The sequence below is a fragment of the Scomber scombrus genome, chromosome 5 (genome assembly GCF_963691925.1).
Source record: "Scomber scombrus chromosome 5, fScoSco1.1, whole genome shotgun sequence".
NCBI lineage: Eukaryota > Metazoa > Chordata > Actinopteri > Scombriformes > Scombridae > Scomber > Scomber scombrus.
In genome coordinates, this window is record NC_084974.1 from 9293336 (window position 1) to 9306348 (window position 13013).

General features: G+C 41.7%; 1 protein-coding gene across 1 annotated transcript in view; it reads right to left on the minus strand.

The window, feature by feature from the left end:
- gdpd5b (glycerophosphodiester phosphodiesterase domain containing 5b) overlaps nt 1-13013 on the minus strand; it is a 50210-nt gene that overhangs the window by 3650 nt on the left and 33547 nt on the right. Inside the window, exons 4-14 of the mRNA XM_062419551.1 lie at nt 12338-12431; nt 12060-12119; nt 11382-11480; nt 10483-10576; nt 8646-8791; nt 6213-6295; nt 4156-4306; nt 2878-3099; nt 2411-2568; nt 2149-2296; nt 1012-1094 (exon numbers count right to left, since the gene is read on the minus strand). Of these exons, the coding sequence (XP_062275535.1) occupies nt 1012-1094; nt 2149-2296; nt 2411-2568; nt 2878-3099; nt 4156-4306; nt 6213-6295; nt 8646-8791; nt 10483-10576; nt 11382-11480; nt 12060-12119; nt 12338-12431 (1338 nt within the window). The remainder of the gene's footprint in view (nt 1-1011; nt 1095-2148; nt 2297-2410; nt 2569-2877; nt 3100-4155; nt 4307-6212; nt 6296-8645; nt 8792-10482; nt 10577-11381; nt 11481-12059; nt 12120-12337; nt 12432-13013) is intronic.

Consider the following 13013-nt stretch of genomic DNA (forward strand, 5'->3'; position numbering starts at 1 on the left):
GAGAGAGGGAGAAGTGGCAGCAGTGCAGTACAACGATTCAGGTGAGATAGAGAGAAATGAGACAAAGTTTAGATGGAGAGAGGAAAATAAAATTAATGGAGATCAGATGTTGTAATAGAAAGAGGAAGACAAAGAAAAGTAGAGAAAGAATGGCAAAAAGATCGAGATCGAGATCATAGAGAACGATGGATAAAGACAGTGAAAGACAGAGGGTGAAAGGAGAGGAGAGTGCGGGTCAGAAGAGGTGACCCAGTTACCTGATCATGTGATAGCTGAGAGAAGATGCCAGAATGCAGCAGAAGGAGAAGAGCATGCACATCAGGCAGAGGAAGAAGAGGACGAGGACGAGGAAGAGGCGGAAGGACAAAAAAAGGACAAAAGAAGGCAGGAGACAAAGAGAGGTCAGTTTAGAAGCCAGCAAAAGCTATTGAAGAGCTCGGCTAAGCAGAGCAAAGCCGCACCGGGCTGTAAAAAGAAAGGAAAAAAAAAAAAAAGAAAGAAAAAAAGAAGATCATTGCCCTCCTTCATGGAGACAGCAGGAGGACAGGCCATCTGTCTCTGGAGTCACAGAAATAAACAAAACCACACTCTCTAACAGAGGAAGAGAAATAGTGCAGGAGTGTGACGGACTTTAGCTAAAAGAAGACGTGCTCATATAACACACATCTTCTCTGTCACCATTAGTTGAAGAGGACAACTAAAATACATCGTAACAGCTTATAAAAAACACATAAGAATAATTTCTTAAAGTCAATAATGACAGAATCATTAAAAAAAATTATTGCAGCATGATTATGTATGAGCTGTCACTGACAGGATACTGACAACAAGAGTGTGACACAATCAATTCAATGAGAAATGTAGCAGAAATTAGCAATATGCTGTCATGTGTCACAAACAAACAACTGTCCTCGTTATACACAGGTAGAAAAATGGAGAAACATTAACTCTTGTGTAAGTGCTCACTGTACTGATTTCACCACCTTTACATCACAGAGTCACGGCACTTACTTCTGGAAAATGAATATTCCTATCACTACAGCAAAGGAGACGAGGTCTGCAGACACCCACATCAGGCGGTATTCATCTGGGCTCTGGAAACACACACACACACACACACACACACACACACACACACACACACACACACACACACACACACACACACACACACACACACACACACACACACACACACACACACACACACACACACACACACACACACACACACACACACACACACACACACACACACACACACACACAGTCATGGCATGTCTGAGTTTTTTCTTGAACAGTTTTATGACAGGATCCACCACTGGGTGGCGCTACATGTCAACAATACAATCATTAATGTGAGCGGCAACATCCAAACCGTCTTAAAATGATCCACACAGTCTACACACATGGTGGACAGACTGACAATTTCATCTACTACTAATAAATAATTATCCATTAATATAATAGCCAACTCTAAAACGCAACAGTAAAAACTGGGATGCTGCAGATGCCACGGCAGCCTGAACTCTCCCTGAACCAGAGCAGGGGGGCCGGGGTCACGTCCACATGTCATGTGTAGCTCCCATATGGCTGCACAGACAGGGAGAGGTGGCAGGTGAAAAGACACCACAGAGGCACAGTGTGGGTGCTACCCATGTAGAGAGGTTACAATGAGACAAATGCAATAGAAAACTGAGTCATACACTACAGGATACACTGCAGCGACAATGCTCGTCTTTCTGTTATTGTGCTGGGACGTCAGATGAAAGCAGAAAAAAAAGTAGGACACCGTGCTCAGTGCAGGAAATAAACTGAGTAGATGAGCTTAGATGAAAGCTGGGATCCCTTGTTGATGTCACCTGTTAAAATGAAGTTCAGTCATGCAGAGGAGACGCAGATGAAGGGAAGGAGACAGGTAAAAGTGGGATTTCGTAGCTTTGAAAATGAGCACCAAGTACAAAATACACCTTTCACATATATGTAGCTTATAAAACAATACAGAGTTTGGCAGTTTCATGTAAAACAATCAATTTAAATGAAGTAATAAATACAGTCATGATGGCTGATTAGAAAAGTTGAAAAGCAGAAACTTTACCTACATAGAAATCTAAAAAAGAAAACATTGCTTGTGTAGTAGTTCCTTACCATGAGCCAGACGGGGTAAGGCACCTTTTTGAGGATTTGTGGGGCCTCAGAAGAGACAGACGACACATCGCTGCACCAGAGCACCGAGTACAGCCAGGGTTCGTTAACGGTGTAGAGGGTGAGGTTGATGTCGCTGTGGGTGAAGTTTCTGAAAGCGATCGCCCACATTCAAACATAAATATAAATCCATGTGTTAAGATGAAAGCCTGAAATGTGTATGTGTGTTTATTTTTTTATTTCTTTGTCAGGTGTTTGTTCCTACCTGATTTCTTGTGTGCTAGCCTGGTTGTATCTGAGCAGCAACCTGCTGATGCCGTACTCTTCGAGACTTTGAGGACTCAGTTTCTCCACTGAGGTCTGGATCAGACCAGGTGCCAGCTGTCTCACCTGGGCTCTCTGCTCATCTGGAGTCCACATCACCTACACACAGCAAGTTATGAATAGCAATAAAGTGAAACTGCAACAAGAATTTATATAGTCATTTTTATATTTAGGGCTACAGTTAAAACAACAAACTATTCATTTTCATTATTGCTTAATCTGCAGATTAATTTCTCAATTAACTAAGTAATAATTTAGTTAATGAAATATTCAAAACAACTAATCAATTAATTCACTAATCCTTGCAATTCTATTCACATTAATTCACATTTTAAGCCATACAGCTGCAGTGAGGATACATATGATGCTGATTGGGCCGATATTAACATGTGATTCCAGGACCCTCACCAGGCTCTGAGGAACCCCCGATTGCTGCACAGCCTGCAGTGTATCATTGATCCAGCTGTCGTAGCAGGGGTGCTCTGGAGGAGGTCTCCTCAGCCTGAACACTACTGTGCTGTTGTGATAGGAGGCCAGCTTTAGAAGCTGCTCCAGGCTGCACACACTCTGGTTGGCGATCAGATCCTTCTCTTGCAGGGACAGGGTGCGCACCGTCCAGAAGGGGTCATCCTGAAGCACAGGGACAAAATGTGTGAGAACTAAGAGCAAGGAGGTATTTAAACATGGTAATGTAAACACACTCAATTCTGTTTTTGGAAACATGTAGAGAAACCTGCATTTATCCATAATCCTAATAGGCACTCTATTAATAGCATACATCTCAGTGTTGTCTAGAGGATTTGGACAACGCCTACAGGAAATAAAAACTGTGGCATGTCTTTCTTCCACATTTTTTCTCGCTTCGCCACTCCCTCAATCCCTCACACTGGAGAAGAAGATCAGATGCTTCTTATTTAGGGCTTCTATGATGAGCTTCACTTCACTTTACTGACTAAAAAAACATGTCATCATTTGAAATATGTGGGCATGTAGAAATCTGACATTCCTTGGAATGCAATCTAGCCACAAAGTGCGTACAAGCAATGTAAATAGACTGTGGGGGAGAGTGGCGGAAGTAATGCAGAGTCAAACAAATACTGACACAGTGATAGCTCAACAGTCAAGGCAAAACTAGATGAAAACATTTCTTTAGCAAAAAAACCTCTCTGTTAGTGAAAACATTTAGACAATTACATGTAGAAATACTTTCCATAGTAGTATGAGCAAGGAGGAATCACAAAGTCAAACTGTTTGACTGTAGAATGATTAAGTGGAACATAGCAAAGTAGCACAGTGCAGCAAAAGCAAAGCAACTACGCCACTGCATCTTGCACCACATTTATATATTCTCCTAGTTTCAGAAAGTGAAGATTAATACTGTTTCAAAATCTGCAGGTAATAGCAAAATGTTAATACAGTTACATAAGGACACAACTATGCAGTGGGTTGTTTCTCGATGCTGCAGTATCATCTGCATCGAGGCAGCAAAGATTCATTTGTTTGGAGTCTCGTGGTTTGTTTGGACAGTGTGGCGCACTAGTCTAACACTTCAAGCTGATGAAACGTGAGGATGTCACTAAGGGTCAATGAGCGAGGACAAAATACAGTAGTGAACAATGTGGGACTCAATGTGACCTTTAACACACATGGCTGCGGTACGACTGCAGACGTCCATTAAAGTTCTACCTTGAGGAACCATTGTCCTGCGTTGAGCTGCTGCAGATCTGTCCAGTTGAAGAATGAAGCGTCGTCCATCTGCCTGTCCGGGAAAATTTCCTCAATGTCAGTGGTCCTCCGGAGGGTGTGGTCATGCATCAGGAAAGGCACTCCGTCCACACTAGTGATCAGACAGTGTAAGTCCAGTAGGAAAGGAAGAAAGATAAAGGACATGTTAATAATAGATCGACAGAATCAACTGGAGAACAAGAATTAATTGATTAAAATCAGAATAATGTTTACATTTTCTGCATTATACAACAGTTTCTCTCCAATACTTGATTCTGATTGGCCAGATGTTTTTTTTATTGTCACGGATTATCCCTTTAATAACAGGAATGCTTAAATTACAAGTGCATGATCATTTTTGTTAGACATTAATATGATGTGCTGCTTTTGTCATGGCTGTAGTGTTCGTCTGTACAAACCATACTACCATCACATAAAGAAGAGGGATTTCCCCCTTTATCACCCAAATTATGAGCTGCCATTTGTACTTAAAAAAAAAAAAAGAAATAAGAAAAAGAGGACCACCGTCTATATTTTTTACTCACATTTAAAGCCATCAGGGGTAAATGCTTTTAAATGACAGATAAGAGAAGAGTCAGATAAGAGCCAAAGAGACAGCACTTGGTTCGAGGCTAAACTCTTGAAATCACATCAAACAACAGTATAAAAGAAGAGCAAGGGACACGTGAGGTTTTGTAAAATGCTGCTGCTTAACATTTGACTAGCAAATGACTTCCTTTTTTTAATGTCCACATTAGTGTATTATCCCATAAAAGCGAGAAAAAGCCCTTAGATTTTTCTTTATTTGCTATTCAAATTCTCAGCTGAAGAAGAATGATTTTCCTGTGTATGCGTCTGGTCTGAGGACGGACACACACACACTGTCGCTCTGGCTGTCATCATGTCTAATTACTCAGCACAGTCAGGAGCGCACCTGTCAGCGGCGTGCACCAATTGCACAGCCATTCACCTCTCTTAGGACTATACAGGACACACACACACACACATACACACACATACACACACATACACCACTTTTGGGGACATTACATAGACTCACATGAATTTCTAGGAGAGTTACCATCACCCTATCCATAACCACTGACCCAGAAATCAACCTTTTCCAGTTGGGGACACAGCTTTTGTCACCAGTTGCACAACATGTCCCCAATTAACTGGTCCTCTGTCTGAAATGTGTCCCTGAAAGTAACCGTAGACAGACAGACAGACAGACAGACAGACAGACAGACAGACAGACAGACAGACAGACAGACAGACAGACAGACAGACAGACAGACAGACAGACAGACAGACAGACAGACAGACAGACAGACAGACAGACAGACAGACAGACAGACAGACAGACAGACAGACAGACCCAAGGTGGTTGCTAATACAGAAAAATAATCTCTAATTAATTACCTGAACAAACACTTGCCACCAAACGGCCCCCAACATACAAACACACACACCCTGCACTATGCAAAGAGACTCCCATCCATCACACTAACACTGTATCCACCCTCCCCACTTCCCTTTCTCTTCCTCCAAGTGTCTGTGAGCTAAGCCTGTCACCTCCCATTACTTTGATGATGTCATGCCTCCATCTAGTAATCTGCTGTTGCATCACTTCAGCGTGCTCAGTGCTACGCTCATGTTACTGATGTAGTTAAGTGTCCTGAGTATGTGTTGAATTTGTTACTTACTCGTTTTGAAATAATATTGTTGCAAACTATTTGTTAAGATTATAGAAGTGTTTGTCCCATGCAATATAATTTTGATAATTTACATTTTCCTGCATAATATTTATGTTTGGTGACATTGTGTTTTCATTGGTAATTTTAATATGTGGCCCAGCCAGTTCTGCTATTTGGATATTATGGAAAAAAAGTGTTTTGGTTACTAATGAAGGGAAACCAAACAGTGAAGAAAAATCTAGAGAATATATAACCACTGTTTTGTTTGGCTTCACCGCTTTGCTGTATTGATCGTGTACGTGTGTGTGAGTGTGTGTGTACCTGATAGCTACGTCAGCCTCCAACCCTGTGGTGTTCATCTGCAGAGCTCGCTGGAAGGACCACAGTGTGTTCTCTGGAGCGAGCTGTAAACACACAGATACAGTACAAAAGACACATATGGGGTCAACACTTGAACGTTCTCCTGTACCGAACAGGTGAATTAAAAAGGGACATTTCTCCACTTTTTATGTGGATGTACAATCTGTGTTGATGGTAAATGTAGTCAATTAAAGCAACAAATTCCTTAGTGTGTCCTATATTGACCAGGAAAGCTGAGTTTTCCTGCTGGCTGAGCCTACATGTACCAGGATGCAACCAGTCAGCCACTGCTGTGGTTGTGATGTGTTTGAGTAATGCAGCTGGTCAGTACAGAGACAGTTCCAGAGTAGTTTTCACAGTTTCAGAGAAGTTTCACAGATAAAGTTAGTCAGCAGCATTACACATTACTGAGACTTATTTGTTTTGGGAAGCAAGCCTATAGTGTGAAAAGTTGTAATAGGATTCCCACATTTCTGCTCTGACATTATTGTAAAACTAGTTGGTTGTTTGTGTATCACAGAGAGGCTGTGGCTGTAACGTCACTCTGGTCCAATGGTCACTTTTTCCTCCACATTCTTTTGTGTCTGATTCAGCAGTGTGATATTCAGCCTTAATCATATTCATGAAACTAGTTTCCTTCCAAATATACTGATATTTTAAAGTAGTAGTAATATGATATTTTAGTGCCTGCTTTTCCCTATCACTGGCCTAACATAGATGGGAGTGTTTTGGGGACCTGCATATTGCCGTCCTTAAAGGCATCATTACCAATATAGCAAGCAGTTCTTCCTTGACACCAACTACACCACTGTGCTGGTGTCTGAAGAACAGCAGATTTTGCAGCTGTGCCCGAAAGACACAGATAATATGAAAACAACTTATTTTTTTACACTATATCCCTAATTCAGATAGGTCGAGATAAGCTGAGATAATAAATGAAAATGCTAAAAACAAAACAAAACAGTTTTATTAATTATCAGGAAGGATGTATCACCAAGTCAAAAATAAATAGAACTCTTTGTGGTGCATCACAGACATGTATGTGATGTGGAAACAGACTCCTGGCTCTGAACACAAAGGGATGCAGGGAAATGAAAAACGACAGGGCTCTGCATGGCTCTAACTCTTCAGTAAAGGTTATGATGAATACTGAGTCAATAGGTTAAACATCACTTACTAGAAAACCATCTCCCTGTGTAACCCTATGACTGTATTGATTACAACATCATTCCTGTGCTGTAGTTCCCAGAGTTCTTCTGGGAAACTGATCCAAACATCTATTTTTTTCCCCTTGTGGGAGTTTCTCACAGAGCCACTCCTAATTTTAGATTCCACTGTTAGGATCGATCACTTTACACAAACACCACACAAAGTAGGGTGTGTGTTTGAGCATGTTGTGAATAACCTTCCGTTTCCTTCCAAGGGTTGCATAATGGGAAGCAGGATATTGTGCCAAGTACATAAATCCTTCTTCAGGTAACGTTTAGAAGCAATGCAATTAATCAGAGCGCATGAATCAAATCAAAGCCACAATGTGTTTAGGCATGCATGAATTATATTTGAATGTGGCCTTTCACTGCTTACTTAACGTAATCTTTTAAATGGTGTGGTGGGGTCTAAAATTGAATTTGTGAGCTGAAAACGGTGAATATGATCATAAGACAATAAAGCTGCCAAAGTTTTTATGAACTACACAGAATCCAGCAGAAAATGTACAACTGCAATACGTCAGACAGTGAGCGCTCCAGACTCAACGTGATCAGGCCTTTTCAGTGGCCTGATCACGACGTCATTAACAGAGTAGTGTAGCCCTGGGAAGTGCAGGAGAGGAAAAATTAATGAATGATCATGGTCGTGGACAGCCTGGTTATGGATTGCGAGCATCCATGGGTCATGGCTTACGGACCCTGTGTTGCTGTGGTCCTGCTTGACGTCCATTTCTGCCATTTCCTTTTAGAATTATAGTTGCTAGTGTGCTTGTCTGTGTCTCTCCCTGCTCTTTTCCGCTCCTTCTTTCTCTCTCAACCCAACAAATCAAGGCAGATGGCCGCCCACCTAGAGTCCAGTTCAGCTCAAGGCTTCATCCTGTTAAAGGGGAGTTTTTCCTTGCTGCTGTTGCCAAGTGCTGCTTGTACTGTCTAGATGTGCTGTATGTGAAAAGTGCTCTGAGATTGCTTCTGCTGCGATTTGGCGCAATATAAATTAAACCAAACTGAATTGTAAAACAGGGGCAACAAATATTATTTTCCTGCATGGCTCAGTGTCATCAACACTGTGAAGCCAATATCAGGCTGCTACCAGTGTATGGGGGTGTAAATGTGGTGAATTTGTTGGAAGAGATCAGTCACTTATTCCAACATTCTGATGATGGATGATGGATGTCAGCTGACTCACCATGGGGGCTCCCTGGTGGCCAATAACATTTGGGCGTGGTTTGAGGGTGCTAGGATCCATAATGCATGGGGAGCTGATGTACAGGGGGACCAGGTAAAGGCCCAGTAACACACTGAGATACAGCAGCATGACCACAGCCTGGAACACTGGGGAAAGACACAACAACATAGTTATGGCTCATATAACTATAACTGATATGATATAACTACAGAGGTTAAAGCAGTAGACTGACATTTTGGGAAAGCAGCTGGTTTGCTAAGCTTAGCACAAAGACTGCAAACAGGGAGAAACAACTAGACTGGCTCTGTTCACAGTCAGCCTACTAGCACCTTATAAGTTCACTAATTAATGTTCTATATGTTGTTTGTATAATCCATGAAAAAGCAGATTTGTGTGTTTTATGGAGAGTTTGGTTACTAATACCTTTTTCCCTGTGTCCAATTTTTATGATAAACTAAGCTAAAAGGTGCTTGCTTTTGTTTAATACAGTCAATACAGTCTCATCCAACTCTTGGCGTTGTTCCCAAAATGTCAAACTATTCTTTTAAACATGAAAAAATATGCTTTGTTTGTACTGCTTACAAACTTTTCATTTGATTTTCATACAAAGTGAAAGAGGTTTATAATACATGCCGTAAGGATTTATATTTGCTTTATTAACACTGTGACTGACGTAGTTATAATGCTAAACCAATTTGTCTCTTTAAGTAAACATCATCAGCATGGTTATACAAGACTAGTTAAATCCACCGCACTGACGTTCATGAGAAAATGGCAATGTTTAGTATTTTATTTTTTGTTTCATACCAGAGGGAATAATCTAGGACACTTCTTCAGTTTGGAAAGAGGTGTGTGATGCAAGTAGTCACTGTGAAATGTGTGTAACGCTCAGTACTGTTTATAGCTATGCACAGTGGCCGACAACACTGACCTCAGAGGCCAAGGAGATATACTTTCCCGTGCAACCACCTCAGAGTAAGTGAGGGATGAAGGCTAAGAGTGTGTGGGCTCACACACAGAAACACACACACATACACAGGGGAATGTATTTATTTCAAGGTCAGCTCCGGGGCGGGTTTGAGTAGACAACTCTTGTTACACACAGGACACTCACAGGCTTCATCCACACACACACACACACGCACACACACACACACACACACACGGATGCACACCCTCACATCCTCTTTGGTATTCAGGCTGGACTCTGCATTATAGAGCACAGATGCTAAAGTGGGAGTAATCTGGCTAAGACCTTTGCACCTAATCAAGTCTTTCCAGAAGCAGAACCTAAAATGTATCTTCTGCACAGTGCAAACTTGTCTGACTTGTCTAATATGAGGGCAATTATGTAACTCACTGACAGCTAAATGGGTCTTCAGATTAATTAAGAGTAAAAGCGTCATCATTTACGTGACAGACTGATTTCACAATCATTTCTTCAGAAGGCAATAAACGTTTCGACTGCACACATTCATGATGTTGACTTTCAGTTCTCATCAACTGACATCAATGGCAGTGAATACACACACAGAGCTGCTAATCCTCAGACAGAGTCTTGGACTCGAGGAGAAAACAATCCAAGGTGTCCTAGCTGGAAAACATCACATGAGCCTGCAGGAATGTTCTTTATCTACGACACCCTGGGTGGAGGTCCTGGCCTCTGTCTACATAGTGTTAATCATTCACCACTCTTCCTGTGCGTGCACACACATGCATGCATGCATGTGTGTGTGTATATGTGTGTGTGTGTGTGTGTGTGTGTGTGTGTGTGTGTGGCTGACAGTTACATCACGTAAAAGTTAGTCCAATTCTGTGTTTGCATAGGTAAACTTACTATTTTTTTCTGTACGGGCGACCTGTCCAGCCACAATCCAAGACAGTGTTGTGACTGCAGCAAGAGCCCCGATGTGCAGGAATGGACCTGTAGCCTGGACAGATGTGAGGCAGAGCAGAGAGGGTGAAGGCACGACAAAAAGAAAGAAAGAAAGAAAATATAAAGAAGTGGAGACATTGATAAGGGAGAGAGAATTAGGTTTAAAGACAGATGACAGGGAGAAAATGATAAAGAAAAAATAGGCATGAAATGACATGACATTTTCTAGGGTTAAGACACTGACAACACTAATCAATGATAATATCTATAATTTGTAGAGGCGTTTCATTTTAATGGCATCCGTTTCAGTGTAATTGCACCTCCACTTCCATCACACATCCCTGATGGTGCAATACTCTCATAGGGACACACTAATTACGAGACTCTCAAAATTCATTACATATTGTTTAGCTGTGATATCACAGGTTTAAAGTGTAGAGCCACTTTAGTATACGCTGTTTATTTTATAGCATATATCATGTAACATATAGATTATGTTTATTTTACACAGTTAGATGTGGCTGTGTTTGGAGTTAATGATTCTGCTTCTGTTATATGAATATCAGTATAATACCAGGTTTAAAAAAAGACCCGACAACCTTTGCAATATTGAATGGAAATACTGCACTAAAAGTTACTGGTCATGTCAAAAATAACCTTATTTGATTGTCTGCCATTTTCAATCATTGTTGATGATGTTGGCTCTTCTTCATGGAAAGAGAAAAACTGATTACAGCTCTGTTTTATACAGCGCTCATAGCCTAAGGTGTAATACAGAAATAAACTGCCTCCACACATCAGCAATGATATCAAGCCACAGAAAGTGGCTTTGGGGCTTTCCTGTGTTTCAGACAGCTGACCTGCAGGGAGATGGGGATGACGTCCCACTCTTGTCCCCATGTTTGATTGATAGATATCACCCCGACAACGGTGGTGAGAAGAGCAACAGTCACCCCTATCTGTGTAGATAGAGAGGGACACAGACACAGAAAATAAAACAGGCTGTCACTTTACACACACACACACACACACACACACACACACACACACACACACACACACACACACACACACACACACACACACACACACACACACACACACACACACACACACACACACACACACACACACACACACACACACACACACACACACACACACACACACACACACACACACAAGCCCTGCATGGCTCCTAGCCCTTTCACACCCTAAACAGTGCTTGGTCCCTGTATTTGGGTTGCTGATACAATTGTTGTCCAGGTCATTAAGCAGACTTTCGCAACCCTCCTGGGACAGCACAATCCAAAATGAAAGTTCAGAGCGAGTTCAACTGGGCGGCCATAAATGTGCACACATGCAGGCACCAAGCAAACAGATACAATTAAGTGTAAAACACCAACAGCAATACATAGACACACTGTGATACAGAGAAGTACAGTACATATGTTAAACTCCTCCAGGGCCTTCTACCTCCCAATTTTCTCCACAAACACACACACACACTACACAGTTGCTCACATTTGGCACATTACCTTATGAAGCCAGTGTAAATTCAACTGTTGGCCAAGTGCGATGTGGCAAAGTGCTAAAACCTGAGAAGAACACAAAACACACACACACACACACACATACATAAGTGTGCAACTTTCAAAAACAAGTGTGCTGCCTCACAGATCTCAACTTGCTCAACGTCACCATGTAAACAGTTTTGTTTGGCAGCGCATACAGACAGTTCAAAATCTGTTGCAACACAATCAAGGCACAAGATGTTGATCACCTCTCCTTGGTGAATATTTGTTGTCGGACTGACCATTAAAAATGCAATGTAGGTGAAGCCGGCCGCGGTGGTGGCCAGGATGGGAACAGTGCCATCGCTCCACTCCCCAGACCGGTTGTAGAGAAACCTGCGGGAACAAGTGAATTAATAATATTTCTCATATTGAGTGCTCCACCACCATTTTATTATTATATTGACTTACTGGCAGACAACTATCAAATACCCTTGATCTTAATGCTTTATTGTTGCAATAAACCGGCCACAGACACAACAAAGACAGCGGTGTTAATGAGCACAGACACCACTGTTGGGCCACAGGGGGAATTAAGAGCAAAGATATTACAGGATGTGATATTAATGGATGAGTGGTAAATTATTGATGGCTGGTTTCTATGGGGACACCTCAGTATAGAGAACAGGAAGTACTGTAAAAGTGGCACACAAAAAAAAGGATCATGCTACATGTCAGTTTAAGCTGTAAAACTAAAAAGGTTGACAGCTGCCAGGCAAAGGCAAGTGTGTGAGTGTACACATGCATTGGGCTTAAATCACTAATTACAGTCAAAGCCTTATCAGTCATTGCAGGGGCACAGAGCCACAGCAGAGTCACTTAGTGCTGATGCTTGAAGCCCTTTGTGAATAAATTTATACTGCAGATGGACTGGGATGTTCCCTGCTGTTAAATCACTACAGCACACAAAGGCAGGGA